The following is an 18,887-nucleotide window of genomic DNA, read 5'->3' on the forward strand; positions in this document are numbered from 1 at the left end:
TATGGTCAAACCAGGTCAAACATTTGTTCGCTGTTAGTAACAGCGACTTTAAGGGTTAGGGCTACGAAACGAAGTTATGTGAAATGAGGAAGGAGGAAGAAGACTGTTATATTTAGGCACGCATAAGGTCGTTGTTACTAACAGCGACTTTAAAGTTTGACCAGGTTTGACCATATGTCGCTGTTAGTAACAACGACTTTACCCTTGACTAAATTTTTTGACCATTTCTTTATACTCGTTGTTAGTAACAGCGATTATGTACCAAGCCTAGCTTTGAGGCCAAAGACACTTATTTTGGGAATAAAGTTTGAACGAAACTTGTTTTTTGAATAAAGTCATTAAAAAGTCTTTTTTTTTTTTTCAAATTTTCCATGTTTAAGATCTAAATTTGTCCTAGATCCATATGATCCAACTAGACCCATTATACAACAAAAAAATCATCTTTAAATTCATTATAAACCTATTTTGTATTTATCTAGATTCAATTTTATACTCTTTATTATTACATGGTTGACTAAGAGACGAGGAGGGCTACGTGAGAATTGAACTCTCAATATTTTTGTTAGAAAATGACACTTGCTCTACAATTGAAATAACGGATATTTCATGATATATCACTGAGTTTCTTCGAAAATTCACCATATACCACACAAAAATGTTTTAATTCACCATATACCATTGAGTTTTCGGCCGTTAGCACAGAATACCATTAATGACAACTGCCGTTAGTGTGTCGTTTGTAGTAAATTATTAATTCACCATATACCATTAATTATTTTTTTTTGCGTCAAAATACCTCTTTTTATAAAATTATAGCCGTTGGAATTGTGATAAACAAAAGAAGTGTCATACAAACCAAGTAGTTAACATTTTGTTCAAAAACAACTTGACACTAAACACTGTTCACAAAAAAATACCAATATAAACATTGTTTCTGATCAGTTTCTTAACTGCAATACCATGCAATTGTCTTCCAAATTTCAGTGCCTTTTCTTCTCCACACGCCTTTAAAACACTACATATAGCATGTTCATTCAGAAAATATCTGTTGACCAACATTCGTGATAGCAGTGAGAGCGCTTTCTCACTGTAACTTTTTCGTCATAGTCAAAGCAACTATATCCCGCTTATTTATCCTATCAAAGATTCGTAAAGCACTTTGAATTTCACCAGATTGTGCCTAGAAATACAAGATATCACTTTCTACAATCAAATTGTTCCATCTACCTTTGATAATACAAGCATGAACTTGTTTGCTTAGCTCATAATTCAGCCTCTTTCCACACAAAACCAACACACACACACATCGTCCCATTTGCTTCAATACCCGACTTCATAAACTCTTAAAAAATCAAATTTCAACTACCCATTGCATTGTGGTCCAAAAAGCAACACTTTGTTCAAAGATTTCATCGAACACCTTACGGGCTTCCTCTAATTTCCCAAATCTCAAATACCCATTAATCAAATTATTATCTACAAACACATATACTTTCCATTTACTTTTCAAAATGAAATCATGTACCACCTTAATTTCTTTCAATTTAGAACGTGATTGAAGGCAAGAAATCAATCAAAATGGATCACGTTTAGCCCCAACATAGACTCGTGTTCCGAAAATTCAGCAACTGGGTTTTCAGCTATCTCAGATTTAACGCAAAAAATGGTATTTGACGCAAAAAATAAAATAATGGTATATGGTGAATTAATAATTTATTACAAACGACACACTAACGGCAGTTGTCATTAATGGTATTCTGTGCTAACGGACGAAAACTCAATGGTATATGGTGAATTAAAACATTTTTGTGTGGTATATGGTGAATTTTCGAAGAAACTCAGTGATATATCATGAAATATCCGTTGAAATAATTGAACTCATAATATTTTTGTTGGGTGACACTTGCTCTGCAATTGAAATGATACCTGATTCTTACATATAAACTCATTTTAGCCTTATTTAAACCTTTAAAATGTAAAAAACATAAAATAAGAATAATTGAATTAAAACTCATTTAGGATCCATTATGAACCTATTCAAGATTCCAGTCCCATTAAACCCTGCATGTTTGGATTTGAATTCAAAATTTCCAGACCCTAAGGAGCTATGTATAGATCCACAAAAAAGTAAAGGGTTTGGGTCCAAGTTAAATTAGACCCGACGCATAACAATTCTTGATGACACAATACAACACGTCCCACAACTATTCCAGCCGACACAACACGACACAACTCATTACTATACATGATTCATTATTGCACAATCCTTACACACATGGTTTATTTTGAGGCTCTCATTGACTCGACTCAATACAATTTTCATATCCAAACACGTAGTATCTTAAAATCACAAAGTCTTGTATGAGACCGTCTTATCATAAGACGAGCCCATATAATTAGCTTATGTCTCTAATTGACGACTTTAATATTGTAGTAATCATCTTAAGGTTATAACTGATCACATTAAAACTATTAAGATGATCACTTTAACACTGTAGGTGATTACTTTTAAGACAATAGTATATATTGGGCCAGTTCATTTAAAACTCTCATCTTTAAATTGTCTTATTTAAAAATTATTTATTAAAACATAATCTCAACTTGTGATAAGAGTTCGATTCTGATCCGAAAGACCCTAACACAAGGATTAATTGTTCCTCCCTTTAGGAGATTTTCGAGACTATAAAATCCACCCGAAATATCAGCAGTTCAGCACCAAAACTTGCCCCCAACGCCGAATATATACCCCCAGCAGGGAAATCATTATCATATCATAAACCCTAAAAAGATCCATTAAACCCCCCTTCTGTGAACCTATCTAGTTTCTTCAACTGCAAGTTTTCTCTCCTCTCTTTTTGAATGGTATCCATGGATGATGAACAGCAACTTACTGACATTACCCAAGATAATGTTAAAATTTCGTTCTGTGAAGAATGCAATTCAAAGGAATCCAAGTACAAATGCCCAGCTTGTTCTCGCCGCACTTGCAGTCTTCCGTGTGTCAATGCCCACAAGAAAACAACTGGCTGTACTGGCAAAAGAAATTTTACTCAGATCATCCCAAAGTCTCAATTCAATGATTCTACTCTTCTTTCTGGTAATTGTTTTTACTTCCATTTTTACCAAGTTTAAAATTTGATTGGGATCTTGATTTATGGGTGTTTTTGTATTAAAGTTGGTGTTGGTTTTTAATAGTTTATGATTATGATTCCCTTTCTTTTTGTTTCTTGAATAATATCAAAGTATGTTGTTTCCCGAACAACCTCTTTTGCTGGTATTATCACTAACAAGGCAAGGTTGCATACATCTGACCTTCAGAACCCCACCTTAGGTTGGAGCCACTAAATGGCATTTGTGTAGTTTAATATAATGTATCATTGTATTGTTTCCAGCTTAATGCTGTAGAAAAAAGAGAAATGAATTTAGATATACTACCATGTACGGGAATTTGATTGAATTTTGATGGAGAATGCAAAAGACAGCTTATTTATACTAACTTGATTTTGGTATTCCGGAAATAAATAGGTTTATAATTTAGGAAAATTTGTTCAAAATAATCGCAACTTTACTCATTTGCTCTAAATAATACCTATTGTGAATTTGTGATTCCATACTAATAGAATAATTTTCTTATGATAATCCAAAGTTTCTTATATCTTTAAAATATGCACCTAATTTTTAAGTAAAAAACATACTTGAGACTATTATGAGAAGGATACTATATTAGTTGGGTATATGCTGAGCTATTAAATTGTGGGAATTGTTTTGAGGCTTGAGCTGATGGGCAACAGTTGAGATTATTTTTGATAGCTTTTCCTATAATTTTGGGTGTTCTTGTAATGTTGGTTTCCAGTAATTTGTGATGTTTTTTATGGGGGTTGATCCAATTTTGATGGTGTAAGCAATAAGGTAATTCATTAATTCACAATGTGACAATTTGGAACATTATTCTAGCTTAATATTAAGTATTATTGCAGTTTGATTTATTATAGGATACAAAAATTATAGCCAAATTGTTAATTTTGGTTATGATCACCTCTAGCAAGAACTAATATTTACATAAAGTATTATGCTGGTCATCATCCCCTGTTTATTTGGTTTTGAGTTATTCAGTCTTGTCATTGATAAATTGAGCACTATTGGCATCGTGATTGGTTTAGATTATCATTTGTTGGAGGATGTCAAAAGGTTAGCAGAATCTGCCCAGAGAACGCGAGTTAAACTATGTGGGTCTCATCCCCATTTTAGGCTTCCTTTCCATCTTAAGGCCCTCCAAAGTTGTGCAGCGAGTAAAGGGACAAAGCTTTTGTTTCTTCCATATGGGATGACCAAGAGGGAGAAAAATCAAACTAGGTATAATCAAAGGTAATGGTCCATATCTTTCATGGAGACTGTTTGGTAGTTCTTTAGTTTGTTTGGTTAACTTTATGTTTATGTATGGGGTGTTTGAGAGAGGAAGCTAAATGGCTCAATTGTCAACTTGGAGTGAAAACATGCTTTCTCCTTTGACCATGCTTCCAGCTCACTGTAAACTATTATACATTTTTCTTGTTGAAGTTGTGTGTGTGAGTATGCACTCACAAGAGAGGGGCTTCTAGAGCCTAAGCATGAGGTATTCATTTCGTTGAACGAGGGCACTATGGTTGAAATAATAATTTTTTTGTAATTATATGTTGTAAATATGAAATCTTGGTAACCAGTGCGCTTCTTCCAAAATGCCTACAGCCTAGCTTGGGTATTTCTTCAGCGCCTTTTATACAGTAGGGACTAGGGAGTAGGGAGGAATAATTGGAGTTAGTGTATTCAAAATGATTGCAAAATCGGGTACATTTCGACCAGCCATAAATCACAAGTTCTTCCATTTTAGTTAAAGTGGATCTCATTTTTGAATGGGTTTCTTAAGAATAGTGTCTTTTTGATCCTCGCAATCCTAACATGACTCATGCTTTCCATACTACTTTTAATTTGAGATTATGAGGCTACTAAAAATTCCCTTCCCTTACGGTTATCATTTGTTTAAGGTTTCATTTTTCGGTTGTCTGGCAAGTCAAATACCAGACTCTTTTGCACTGTTTCGTCTAATATTCCACATAAAAATAAAAAAAATTTCAAAATGAAGTATAATGAGTCTGGGCTGATTGTTTATTCCTCTAAAATGTTTCATCTTTTTTTTTTTCAGGAAGAAATTTATTTCTTGGACAATTGAATGGCGATTTCATTTAACGGATGTTGTTTTGCTTGAACATGGGTGTGTAATCTAACTATCTCTTGTGATTAAGAACTACTTATATATCACCTTTATGCCTTGGCTTTTTAAAAGTATTGGTGGGTTGTCTGAATTGGTGTATTCTAAGTAAAGCAACTTTTAGTTATTGTTGTCCTTGCTGCACTTGCTTAGCATTCTGACTTCTCTAGATATGGGGCTTTCGTTATTTGCTCAACCAGGGTTCATGAAAACAGTACATTGCGCTCTGTTATTGACAAGCATCTACAACCTTCCCCATGGAGAAATAAATTGAGAAGATTCTGTGAAGATCCTCTGGATAATGTCAAATATTTTATCCGTGAAAATGACAAGGTTTACAAATACGACCTCCTATTTTCTTTTCATTGTTGAAAATGTAGTATTCTAGTGTTCTAGAATAAAAGTTATGATTTCGGGGGTTGATGCTATATAGTCTGAGGTTATCGAACTTAAGAGCTTTTGTTGTGGTTATTCCGAAAAATGTTAACTTGAGCAAATGACTATTCCTTGCTATGTTTTTCGCTCACAAGTCTTACTGCAATCTCTCACGTTCATCACTGCATAGATTTTCCTTATACAACACTTTTTCTAGAGTAATCTTGTAATTGTTCTGGTTATGCAATTAGTTTCTATGACACAGACTCTTGGATGACTTTGTGAGTTGTAATTATTAGTGTATGTCTCTTAATTTACAGCTGCTCTGACGGATTCTTAAATAGTCTTCTAACGAAGTCTATCAACCATAATGTTTTAGTCTTGGTTTGGACGGTTTTTCTTCAGAGACATAGTCACATTCCAGTACCCCAATGCCATTAACTGACTCCCACCTAAGCGGGATTTGGGGGTGGGAATTAGATGTACGGAACCTTGTTAGTGTTAACAAAGAGGTTTTTGCGACTCACCTTTGGTAGCTAATGTCATATGTAATTTCACATAAAGAAGAACTGCATATGAATTAACGAGTCATATTTATTTCTAATAACAAGCTCAACTTATGGATGGGTTAAAGTTAACTTTTGTACTCATTGCTATCATCATTTATTTGCAGGGCACCAAAGCACCATACCGTGAGCTAGATCTGGATGCTCCATTGCATCACTTGCTCGGTGGTTTAGTGATATTAGAATATCCAGTTATACATGTTTTCCTCGAGTCTGACAAGTATGATTTTGAAGTTGTAAAAGACGTTAGGCCACTTCCACGTATGCAGGACTGCAAGAAAGCTGACGGGGATGATATCGTAAGTCCAGTGGGCGTGAGGCTCAAAGAGGAAGAGATTATAGAAGATGAAGGGGGTTCCGAACCTCGTATAATAGATCTTCTGAAGTCCCCGCGGGTGGATGCATACATGCCGAATTCAGTTAGTGGTGAAAGCGCTGAAGATTTTCCCTTTAGGTTTGAAGATAGAGTCGAGATGTTGGATGCCAACATTGATGTCAAATTTGACCAAGAATTGATTGATTCATATTCTTCGCTTATGAAGATTAATACAGATGTATACTTTGCAGATTTGGATGAATTGGAGGAAGGAGAGATTCCCCCCAACTCTGATTAGTCTGTATAACTGTATTCTATAGTAATTTAATTCATATGTATCATTTCCTTCCATATGATATGGTCTTCCTTTATATAGTGATATATGGATTTTTTCTTAAGGTGCTGGTACTTGGTGAAGTAGCAAGACGGGAAAGTCGTAGGTAAGATCTTGGACTCTCTTTACCATCTCTAGCTTTCTTTTCATGTAGTGTCTATGCGATCGTCGCTATATTCTAAGTTCTTGGCTTGCCTCTTCATGTATTTCTCAGTCTCATCTCCGCCTTTGTGATATGTCTTGTCCAAGGCATCGATATAAGGCTAGTAGCTCATGACCGTGCTATAGATGATGCTAGCACATTCCTTGAGGGCATCAACCTTGTGAGTCCACATTTTAAGTTCTCTTGAGAAGTGAATGATCTTGTCTGAGGCATTCTGAGCTTTGGGTACGAGTTATGTTGCAAGAGGAGTGAGTTTTTGAGGCGTTTATGATATTCGTAACATTTCAAAACCGAAGATCAGAGTAGGTGGCAACGTGGTGGTGTTGGCTTTTATGAGGGACGAGTTGGATGTCGAGTGGAAATTGGGATTGTAGTAAGGATGAAAAGTGATGAAGAGGTGGTTAGGGAGAATCATGAGGTTCTCTCTTCAACCCCATTGATAATGGTTAAATTCTCACCAACAGTGTAGCAGATTATATTTCTATGACCAAAACAAATCAATATGAAAAAATTGGTCCTCATATATGATATTGTAGAGGTCTATCTATGATCCCGATCACCATCTTTTAATTTGCCCCATTTACAAAAAAAAACATATAATGATCAAATCGGCTAGACTACAAGGAACAGAAGATTTGTTCGAAAAACCAATTAAAGCATTAATGCAATATTAGGATGCAAGTAATAAAAATATGACTCCTGAAAATGAAATTATAGAAATATTTCTATTTGTATTCACTAATCTACCTACTTTATCTTTAATTTAGAGTACAATGAAAACTACAGCTTGATGATGAAGACAAAAGTCATTTTTTAACTACAAAAGCTCTACACATCTTCACACTTTTCCTTTATCTATTTCCTAGGTCGTGTACAGTAACTAGGATCAATTGTAATGGCACTAAATTTACCTTTGCACTAGTTGAATCATCCCTTTTATTGTTGAGATGGCTTTGCTATTGTTGTCGTTGAATAAGCTCACGAGCATCTTAAAGAATGTACAATATCCGAAAGAATCGTAAAATTTGTGTTACATTATATACAAGTACACTTTCAAGTTTCGCCAAAGTTAAAAGTTTGATGTTGAAAATCATCACGAACTTAATTCCGGAATTCACATCTGATGCCACTTTTGATGCTGAAGATTTTACAAAGACAAAGATCAAATCATTTTATTGTGTGAATCAATCACAACATTCTATTGCGTTCATCAATCATTGCGGCTCTCTCCTGCAATAATGACAGAAAAGGCAAGATATAAGAGATCAATTTGTGCTATACAAGTTTCATGCAGAGGAAAAACTTCCTTGTAGAGGCAACTAGTTTCTAGTCAAAGCTCGTTGTAGTGTTTCGGGGAATTCAAGGGTGAGTTTTTTTTGACGCAAATGTACAACTTCCATATTTCATAACCCAGATGCCGTTAATTAGCTCCCGCACCTTGGTGGAGTTTAGGTTAGAACTTAGATGTATGCAAACTTTTCTAATGACGAAGTTGTTTTTGATTGACCCGTTAATAGCAAACATCATATGTAACTTCACATGAATAAGAAGTGCCCAATGATTTAATAAGTAATTTTACTGTCATCATCATCAACCCAATGTCCCGCTCTAAAACAGGGTGAGGGAAAGTAACGGACGATCGATACCCGTAACCCCTCCAGAGAGAGGGTCAGAGGAATGTGGTCATTTTACTATATTCCATGTAATTCAAAATCAAAGACTATAGACCTTTGGCTCTATCATATGGACATACATGACGAAAGTGTGTTGAAGAAAACAAATTGTCTTAATTGTATGTTACTCTTACAAGGTTATCTACAGGAAAGGTGCAGATTCTACTCGAGTTGAATCAAAGCAATCAAGACAAGGTAATCAATACATGAGCCTCAACATACCAGGATGGTCATTAAAAGGTCAATTAAAAGGAAATGTTCTCTTTCTTTTGGCAAATCGCCAGGAGAAACTGAAAGCTAGTAATACCTAACTATAATTGGACAATTCAGACTTGTAGCTGAATGATATATGAGCTCATAGTGGCCTTCAGAAGCTATGAACTCTAATGTCATGTGTTATTATAAAAGCACAATAAACTAGAAAGCTTAACAAAAGAAATTTGCGACTTTCTATCTATATAAAATTTTAGAGCGCCAACTGATGCAGCATCATATAAGAGACATACATAACCCTATGTGCACGCACTTCCGAATGAATAAAAAACATTCTCATCAAACTAGGATGTCATCCAATAGCATAACATTCGGAAAAAATGGGAATAATTCATGTTTGAAACATGAAACTCATACCCCTTCTATTTTAGTACTTCTACGTCGAAAAACTAATTTCAAAGCTTATGTTATTATTATCAGGTAAATTTTATCAAAATATTCATATGGGACAAAAAATGGCATATGACCAGTGGCACTAGACAATGGACTGTATTTCATGATTCACAAAGCAACTGAAGGGAGCAATTGTGTAGAGAGAAGGAAAGACCTCATTCTGTATGCTGCTCTCCGAAGGGAACCAATGCATAAGAACTCCCAAATGTGTCAAAGCAGGCATCAATTTGAATAGGATAGGAGTGGTAACCTAGAAAAAAGATGGTTGTAAATACATGTTGTAAAAGCTAAACAATTTTTTAACCACACAATAAAAAAAGAATTACTAGGAAAAGCGGTACATAATAGAAAAATCTTACCAAGCTAAGGGCAGTGGTTCCAAGTAGAAGAAGATACATTTTTCCCTGTACATAGATAAAAAAATTTAATATTGAAGTCAGTATTGAAATTGTAAATAAATACATAACAATGCAAGGCAAGCCAGAAGATGAAACGTGACAGTTTTACTGAAATGTTAAGCAAACCAACCCCAAAAGGCCGTTAGAATAAGATGAAATGAACAAGCTTAAATAGTTAAGTTGATGCACTTAAAGATAAAAGAACTAAAAGGCGTAATGGACAAAGATAATACTGAGCAAGTGAGGCAACGAGAACGATGAACAAGATTCATAAGTCAAGCTACCAGACACACACATGCATGGACAACTTCATTGCTATGAGTTGACTAATTTAAATTCTATGCAGCCTTACTCTTGACAGCCAAGACCAACAAGTAAAAAACAAGTCTGCTTCAATAACTAAAATAATTGAATAAACAATCAGAGACAGCACTTAATTCCAGAAAGGCCTTTCACAGGTCCAGAATACTTCCCAGTGACACCATTGTACTTGAGATTTTCAACCACCATCCAAAAATAAGATAATATTCAAACAGATGCAACACAACTTGGTCTATTTTTTAATAATATAGCATGGATAATGAGAATGCCTCTACAGGACACCAGAAGTTTCCCAAATGTTAATGAGCAAAGTTTTCTAGAAAACACACTCAACATTACATACAATCCTGGAAAAATCCTACTATGTAAACATAAAGTGATGTTGGGGAAAATGCAGGTTCCACAAAGAATAATGAACAAGAAGTAGTTAGATTTCCTCACATCCATCAACACTTTCCAGCCGCATGTGCCAAGATCAAGGCCAAACATATTGTTTCAAAATATAATGCTAAAGAGTCAAAGGCTCGAAGCTATAATGAATTAGAAACTAAAGAAAGAGAATACCTCAATAAGGTGGAGATTAGAGGCACGACTTAAGAGAACAAAAGCAAATTCTCCAATCTGAGCAAGTGACAGTCCAACCTGTTTACAGTAAATAGAAAAAAAGTCATTTATGGGAAGTATTCCATTTTCTATAATAAATTGGAGCGTCAGAAAGCAAACTTACAAGAAGGGAAGTCCTGATACTGTAACCAAATGCCTTGGTTACTACAGCTGTAACCGATGTCTTAAACACTACAACCAGAATAACTGACGCAACCAAAATGTCCACATGATTCCAAAGAAACTGCACGCGTATAAGCATCCCAATGCTGGAAAGGAAAAGAGCAGCAAATAGATTGCGGATAGGCTCCACCTGCATAAGTTGTTGGATAATTGAGGTAATTATTTGTTAAGCATGATCTAAAACATTAGAATTTGAACATGTATTACATAAATCAAAAATCTGGTCAGGAAGCATTACCTGGTCCAAAGTGTGCTGTGCAAAGTCTGTTGTAGATATCATGACCCCAGCAACAAATGATCCCAATTCAAGACTAAGACCCAGCTTATCACTGCACTGGAAGACCATAAACAGGACATTAATACAAAGCTTATATTCAACCATCCCAAACTATTTGAAATATAAAGGCCACATTAGCTCTGAGTTTCATCATTGTTTCAGTCATCTAGTTCTAAGAAATCAAAGAAGCAGAGTATTTTATCCTAAAGACCTATCTCTCACTTAAGAAATGTTTGGTGGAGAAATGGAAATGAAATGGGATGAGAAAGCTTAAAGAGTACTAATGATATTGTTAAGTATATTATTGTTAATTGTTTAGTATAAAGGGGGATTAGGGTACAAATTAGGCTCTATAGAATTTGAGACAATGTTGAGAGTGGAGATGAGGAGAATGGGGAATTGAGGATACACAATCAGAACAAAAGAAAAATGCAGCAGTTGGTATCACGGGACAGATAATGATGAGATAGGAGATCAGGAAGATGAGTTTGCTTGTTGATTTGTTACCTCCCATGCCACAGTTGTATCAAAGTATAGGAATCACTTATGGGAAAGTAATGGAAACATTACGCATACAACCAAAACAAATATTAGGTAATGGATTTGCTTATTTGATTCCATTTTCAAACCTTCAAAAATAACTACCAAATCACCCCTTAAAAGTTATAGTTATAATGTGCCACAAATACTATTGTTCTTTACTTAAACTCCCAACTTTAAGTCTTCAACCAAAAGATGTATGAAACAGCTGAGAGCACTTACCCAAGCAGATAACAAGCAGAATGCCACCAAAGCAAGTTGATAAAGTTCATTTGTCTGAAAAGGAAAATTATAATGACCAATCAAAAAGCTTAAATAGAAGAAGTTTTGAAAAAATCAACAAACATAAAACACTAGAAATTAAAAGAATGCAAACATGTATGATTATAAGATAATGTCTCGGGTAAGATAATGTTTTGTCCAGTGTAGAACTCTAGCTTTAATAACAAAGAAGAAAATATATCATGGAAATGGCTGGGAAAGAGCAAGCAGATAGCCACGTAGACAAGGAACACAGACTACCATTCAGATTGAAGATAATTACATTTAAATTCCCTGCTACAGTGCTACTAATGCCTAACATGTTAAATTTTGTAAACTTTCCAATGCTTCCACCAGCATTAACCAGTAACTCAAAAGATTGCTCTTAATCAGCTTATTAAAAGCGCCGCACATCTTTGTTTACTAACACGAACAATTCAAACCCAAAGGTTTAACACCTAAGCTCATTAATCAACCATTTCTATTAACATCTGCATGTACAAAACCCTTTAATATATTAAACATGACCCACAAATTGTATATATTTCTCTTTTCGGCTAACAATTGATACCTAAGATACAATCTCCATCCTAATGACCAAATCCACTTTTCAAATTTGATAGATGAAACATAAAATTAGCTTCTGATTAGCTTTTAGCATCCCATTATACTATTTTCTTTTCCCATCTCTACACCTTACCTTCCCATTTGAAGTTTCTACGGCCTATGCTGCTTTCTACAGTTTTTCACCATCAATATCTAATTACCTTTTGTGCTATTTGTTTTTGCAACATGCCCTTGAAATAACCAATTGCATCTTGGCCCCACTGCAACCTTAAAAATTTTCCCCAACAAGTATTATATAGACAGAAATCCAATGCTGCCTTCTTATTTTTAATCAAGGCTATTTTTCTTCAAGAACAAATGAAGGAACTCTGAGCTTATGAACACTAATACCCGTTTACATTCTGTATAACCATCAAAGAAGTTTATTAACATAGATAGTACTCCTCCAATCATTAAACAGACAACGCTAAAGGGTATAGAAAAAATCAACCGGATTTCTAATCAATTCTACTTTTATGATGCTAGATGAGTACCCACCATTCTTCATAGCCTACTAAAAGTTAATTCATAAAAATAGATGTAATGCTTCATGGTACATATGACTAACTGGTTCAGGACCAATGGACTCCACTTTAATGTAGGATGCACCTTCCAATATTATGCAAGGTCTCTAATGCGGGCAGTACAAATTGACTTCCAGTCAATGTGGACGGTTTCGTGATTGTCTTGGCCTATATTGTGGTCGAATTAAGCTCAAAGACCTTTACAATGCAGTTACTATGTGCTGATGCAGACGATATTGTTGCACAATGAATTCAACAGAGATAAAACTCAAACAGCCACAGACTCTTGTAGCCTATGGGTAATGTGAGACGGAAGAGAAAATGAGAGATCTATTTGTCACCCTGTGGTATCAAATCCTTAATCCCCTCTTTTACTTCATCCACCACTGATATCCTCCGATTCAATTTAAATTTCTGCAAAATGTAAGAACTACGACCTTTTTAGACAGAGGGAGTATGGTAGAGGGTAGTAGGGCAAGGCTGAATTACGAGTACCATACATAAATCTGCCCCACAAATTTTCCATTCTCACACAAAAACTTCTCCCCTACAAGTGCTAGTCAACATTTAGGTTTCATGGTTGTCCAGGAAGACCCTATTCAATTCTGGTCTTTTTGAGAAGTTGAGAGTTGGAGGTCCGGACTTATGCCAAAAGAGGACAAAAATGTCGTACTTACTCCAAGCCAGAATGTAACATTCAAAAAATTTCACGTGCATACGAACTTTTTAGGTTTCAAGTGTACCCTTCAGGGTATATGATTCCTCTCAATTAAAATCGACTAAAATGATAGTTAACTACAATTAGTAACTAATCATGGCAGCTCAGGAGTTAGCAAGCTTTCAAAATTTACCAAGAGTATATAGATTACGATCACTCACCTGAGATGACAGCTGTATCATCAACTTTAGGAAACGGGGTATGAATGACCATGTTAAGACAGATGCAGTAGTAAGGTAAAGAGACAAGATCACCAATCTGAAAGTAAAAGCGTCGCAGTTAAGAAGAAAGAAAACAATAAGCATCACAAGGCCTAGGCATTGAAACCAAACGTTTTTACCTAAGAAGTTAAAACATAGTTTTGGAAGTCAAAAGTAAAAGAGATTGCATATTGCACAAAAAACTTACAATCTACCCATTGACACAATGCCCTTTAGAATACCACCGTTACCACCTATCACTGGGAGCAATGCAAAGAGTAACCCCACAGCACAATCCTGAAATACCACAAGATAGAAGAATAAATGACTGTATCAATAACTAGTTGGCAGTCACCACTTAAGCTAAGTTATCCAACCTGAAAGATAAGTACGCCAATAGCAACTTGACCATGTAGGGCGTTGTTATAATTTCGTTCTATTAGAAACTTCACCACCTGAGGAAGATAACAGAACATTGTGAAGTAAGGAATACACACATTTCAGAAAAATGAACTCAGTCAGCAGAAAAAGGGCAAAAACATATACCACGGCTGTTGACGACATCGATAGAAAAGAACCCACAAACACACCCTCTGACAATTTTCCACCACAGATCTGCACAAAGAATTTTACTTTTTAGCGACAACAGCCATCATGTAAAGCTAAAACCTCAAAAAATATTCAAAAAAAAGCAACTGTAGAAGCTGAATATTTTTACCATCGCAGTAATGCCACACAAAAACATAAATACAATGATCTGAAGCATTCCTCCAAAAACAGCAACAGTCCCTACTGCTCTGAGCTGCATTGAAACACAGTCAACACGGCTTCGGACATATAACAACTTTGTAAATTGAACCAATTATATGGATATGCAAAATTTCTTTTAAGTTTTTCAATATCTAGACTGTCATCCTTTTCAATGAGCTACTTCATTATCCAAAAAAAAAAATCCAAAATAACATGAAATGAAATAAAAGTACAGGAAAACTATAGAAAAAGGCTGAATAACCTTACCTTCGTCATGGAAAATTCCAATCCCAAAGCAAACAAAAGGAACACAACACCAAATTGGGCAACAGTTTCAACCTATTAAAAAAGAAACCATATTTAAAATAATATTGAATTCAGAAGTCAAACTAGACACAATTGATGGAGCTATCTAAAGCAAGCATCAAACTATTATAAACATTTTATTACCCTAATGCCAAGGGGCTCCCACCCACGTGAGGTTTGGGGGTCGAATGTACGAAACCTTACCCTTATAATAAGAGATTGTTTCGGAACGGCCCTTAAATTTTGTGGAAGAAATATCAGTTACGGATGCTGGACAAATGTTAAAAAGAGCCACATATGTTATAAAGATCTTTCCATTCACGACATAATTGTAAAAAAGAGGTCGCATCGCATCGCCCGTGTCATAAAAATTTTCAAAACAAACAAACCGATATTTCCTGCGTTGTAAAGGTGTAAAAAAAACCGTTGGGCCATATCAAGGGATTTCTTATGATTCGACCGATATTTAGGCGTTACAAAAACTGTATCACTCTTGTTACCACATCACCGTCCCATTACCGGGATCGCGACTATTACCACATTTTTACCCCCATAAACCATAAAACTAAATATTCAAGCAGTTCTTCCTCCTCCAGTTTCCCCAAGTCCAAACCCCAACCCCAACCCCAACCCCACACCCACACCCAGGCCCCCACCCCAAAACAAATAGTGTAAGACTTTTCACTGTTGTAAAACAGAGTTTTTTCTAAACAGTACAACGTATTCGAAATTCTCCTCTATGGAGTACAGTAAGAAGTAAATTAAAAAGATTGATTAAAAAAAACCACATAAACTGAGTAAGGGAAGAAAATATTCATAAGATAAACACTAAACAATTTGTGACAAACAATAAAGCATGGGAATGTCACACACCTGAACCATTTCACTGATAAACTTGAGACCTCCTGGACCAATCATTGAACCCGCAAGGAGGTAGCCAACAATAACCTGCATTTGATTGTGAAGGCCATAAACTTCAAACTACACAATCAAGTAAACAATAATGCAGGCAAATTCATCTTCTAAAGCCAAAAACAACAAGCAAGTATGATGCAACATAACTACATAAGCCTTGCACAATAATAACCTAAGCAACAAGATTAACATAAGAAGCAGAAACCACACTTAAACAACAGTGTATTAATAAATACCGGTTGTCCCAAGCATGAAAAGATGATCCCACCAACTGCAGCAGAAACAATCAGCAAAACCAAATCTGATATTAACCTGTCACATATGCAAATCAATGAAACAGGAAAGCTCTAGTGTTATTCACATCTTAAACATTAACAACCACTTCAGCAAAGACAGTGAATTTGGTATTATAAGACTTCATAACGGAAGAAAAGCACAAATAGGTGACTATGGTTGACAATTATTTGAGACATTGCTTTAATACCTGAAATCGACTTGAAGGATGGGATATTTTGATTTCTTGTTAGACATCACAAATACATTATCCTGCAGGAGAACAATGTAACAAGAGGTGGTCAAAACTATTTTCTGAATGATCTCAAAGAATTCATAGTTAAGTAGTTCAGAACATGGAAACATCTACTTTTAGAGCACCTTCTTATCTATCAAAGTTGCCATATCATCAGATTCTTCACTATCCAAAGTAAAAACATCTTGAATTTGGAAGGCTTTTGTTCCACTGCAAGCCAAAGAGTATCAATTTATAGGCCAAAGTCACCATTTCTTATTCAATACATTCTTGTGCATCAAAACAAATTAATTGAACCAGATCACTATAAAAAAAATATCTCCAGTCATACTCCTTACTTTGCTTCTCCTGTGTCATTCTTCTTGCCTTTTTCATGAGTTATTTTGGCAACAGTCTCAAGCTCAGCCTGTTAAAAATTATGAAATATATCAGAAGTTGTCTTCCAATATTCAAAAAAACCAGTGTGCAGTGAAATTGAGCTGCAGCGTCTTATAAGGGTAAACTGAACATGAGATTTCTATAAAACATTATCAAAAAAAGATCCTCTATAAAACAAAACCACTATTATCCTTCCCAAAAACACACTGAGAGGATCATAACACCAATTGCTGAAAAGAAATTAAAGACTAAAGTTTCTGTAATCAACAAGTTCTCTCTTACTTTATGTTATAATACTTTCCTTTAAAATGCTCCAACAGTTAGAACAGTTGGAGCTTCTAAAATGGTTATAAATTATAACTGATACTGTATTAACAGTCTACATTTTTCTTACCTAGGCCCAATATATAAATTGAGAGAGAAGATGAACAAGGAGAAAACGATGGCTGTAGAGAGTATCATCAGAAATAGCATTAAATATTTAAAGTAAAGGCCTAGGAAGAGTCATCAGGCTGCTGAAATTTTCCATGGAAGAAACAGAGCATAAAACACAATAGGAAATCTTTGTACTCTTAATATGAAAAACATCTCACTGGTAACAGAACATGTCCAAGACTTGTCCATATGTCCAATACTCATCTTCTTTATAGCACAAAGTTCATGTAGCTCTACTATATAACATTTTAGTGTATCTCTAACAAGCAAGATATAAACACAAAAAGGCTATATTCAATATTTAAATTGGTCGTTAAAGAACATTGTCACATCTAAAAGTTCCACAAAGTTGAACAATATGTCACAAGAATACTTGTACCACAAAAATTCTGCACCCTGGATTTTGGAGATCACTAAATTAACACACAGAGACAGTCATCCGATCAAAACATTATTTTGTTTCGATCGAAGCGATGGTTGCGGTAACGACATGCTTATACGGTAACGAGAGTGATGCAGTTGTCGTGCTGCCAAATATAGGTCGAAATTGAGAGATCCCTTGAACCAGCCTAACACGAAATTTTTTTTGCACCTTTGCGTTCGGTAAATTTGAAACCCTATACAAAACACGGACGATAAGGTACAGTACGACGCGACCGTGTTTTTGTATTATGGATCCTAGGGTGAAGGGGTGGTCTAGCAAGAGACTCTATCTCCCCAACTTCAAAATTTTATATAAATTAAAACCTTGTCCCCTTCCACCATTTAAAAAAATTTAGCCCCTCTAAAAACTTCCTAATTCCGCCACTTGCATCTGTCCTTTTTACCCTCTGCAGCCTAAAACAAGGTATATACTAAACGGCATACCAAAAATGCAAAACAAAGAGGAAAACGCCTCTTGTTCACTATGCTCTTACTTCCTTTGAAATAATAACTACACTGTCCATCATAATAGACATGGGTAAAATAAGGGTATCCAAAAGAATGTTTTCAAAATTAAAGCAGTGAGACTACATCGCTTGCATCCAATTCGAATACTTATACATTTCAGAATACCAGAAAAGATGTTCAAGCAGATGGCTAAAAAATAAACTGAATATAGGACAATAACAGAAATCGACAATATTAAGAAAGAGGCGTTGTGGACCTACTTGCTTGTCAGCTACACTGCTGTTAAAACTACTTCCATCAGAACCTGAAAAAGTGTTACATAAACAGTACGTAAAAATGATATCAATATAAAGTGATCAGGAAGCAGCTTCAATATCTTTTAAACGCAAACACACTGGAGGAAACTAGGAAACAAAATAGCATTTGACTGAACATGCTTCTACAAACGTTCTCTAAATGGCCTAGCGAAAAAAAAAAATCATTGTTCGAATGTCTGCATGAACCAAACAAGCATAAAAAAAAGAAGCAAATAAACAACCAGCATAATCTCCAAGAAGATATGAATAGAGAATAAGACAAAAAATTCAATTTATTCAAGAAGTAATTGTGCCCCAACTGATTGATTCTAATTTCTATACATGGTCAAAATAGAGCAAAATATTTCCCCAATTTATGTTCCCAGTAAAAACAACTTTGGAAGAAGTCAATGATTAA

General features: G+C 35.1%; 2 protein-coding genes across 2 annotated transcripts in view; one reads left to right on the plus strand and one right to left on the minus strand.

The window, feature by feature from the left end:
* Positions 1-2,702: 2,702 nt before the first annotated feature.
* LOC130807000 (uncharacterized) lies at positions 2,703-6,853 on the plus strand. Its single transcript, XM_057672281.1, has 5 exons — positions 2,703-3,097; positions 4,161-4,365; positions 5,180-5,248; positions 5,446-5,578; positions 6,294-6,853. Exons 1-5 carry the CDS (start codon positions 2,860-2,862, stop codon positions 6,798-6,800), a joined length of 1,152 nt encoding a protein of 383 aa, XP_057528264.1. The 5' UTR covers positions 2,703-2,859; the 3' UTR covers positions 6,801-6,853.
* Positions 6,854-7,675: 822 nt separating this feature from the next.
* LOC130806999 (K(+) efflux antiporter 5) overlaps positions 7,676-18,887 on the minus strand; it is a 13,110-nt gene continuing 1,898 nt past the window's right edge. Inside the window, exons 2-20 of the mRNA XM_057672280.1 lie at positions 18,434-18,477; positions 16,808-16,875; positions 16,595-16,679; positions 16,425-16,486; positions 16,177-16,252; positions 15,899-15,973; positions 14,987-15,058; positions 14,688-14,771; positions 14,516-14,584; positions 14,347-14,424; positions 14,178-14,266; positions 13,931-14,027; positions 11,883-11,936; positions 11,082-11,177; positions 10,785-10,973; positions 10,622-10,699; positions 9,698-9,742; positions 9,493-9,588; positions 7,676-8,229 (exon numbers count right to left, since the gene is read on the minus strand). Of these exons, the coding sequence (XP_057528263.1) occupies positions 8,188-8,229; positions 9,493-9,588; positions 9,698-9,742; positions 10,622-10,699; positions 10,785-10,973; positions 11,082-11,177; positions 11,883-11,936; positions 13,931-14,027; positions 14,178-14,266; positions 14,347-14,424; positions 14,516-14,584; positions 14,688-14,771; positions 14,987-15,058; positions 15,899-15,973; positions 16,177-16,252; positions 16,425-16,486; positions 16,595-16,679; positions 16,808-16,875; positions 18,434-18,477 (1,499 nt within the window). The 3' untranslated portion in view covers positions 7,676-8,187. The remainder of the gene's footprint in view (positions 8,230-9,492; positions 9,589-9,697; positions 9,743-10,621; positions 10,700-10,784; positions 10,974-11,081; positions 11,178-11,882; positions 11,937-13,930; positions 14,028-14,177; positions 14,267-14,346; positions 14,425-14,515; positions 14,585-14,687; positions 14,772-14,986; positions 15,059-15,898; positions 15,974-16,176; positions 16,253-16,424; positions 16,487-16,594; positions 16,680-16,807; positions 16,876-18,433; positions 18,478-18,887) is intronic.

Source organism: Amaranthus tricolor, chromosome 2 (genome assembly GCF_026212465.1).
Source record: "Amaranthus tricolor cultivar Red isolate AtriRed21 chromosome 2, ASM2621246v1, whole genome shotgun sequence".
In the NCBI taxonomy this organism is placed as follows: domain Eukaryota; kingdom Viridiplantae; phylum Streptophyta; class Magnoliopsida; order Caryophyllales; family Amaranthaceae; genus Amaranthus; species Amaranthus tricolor.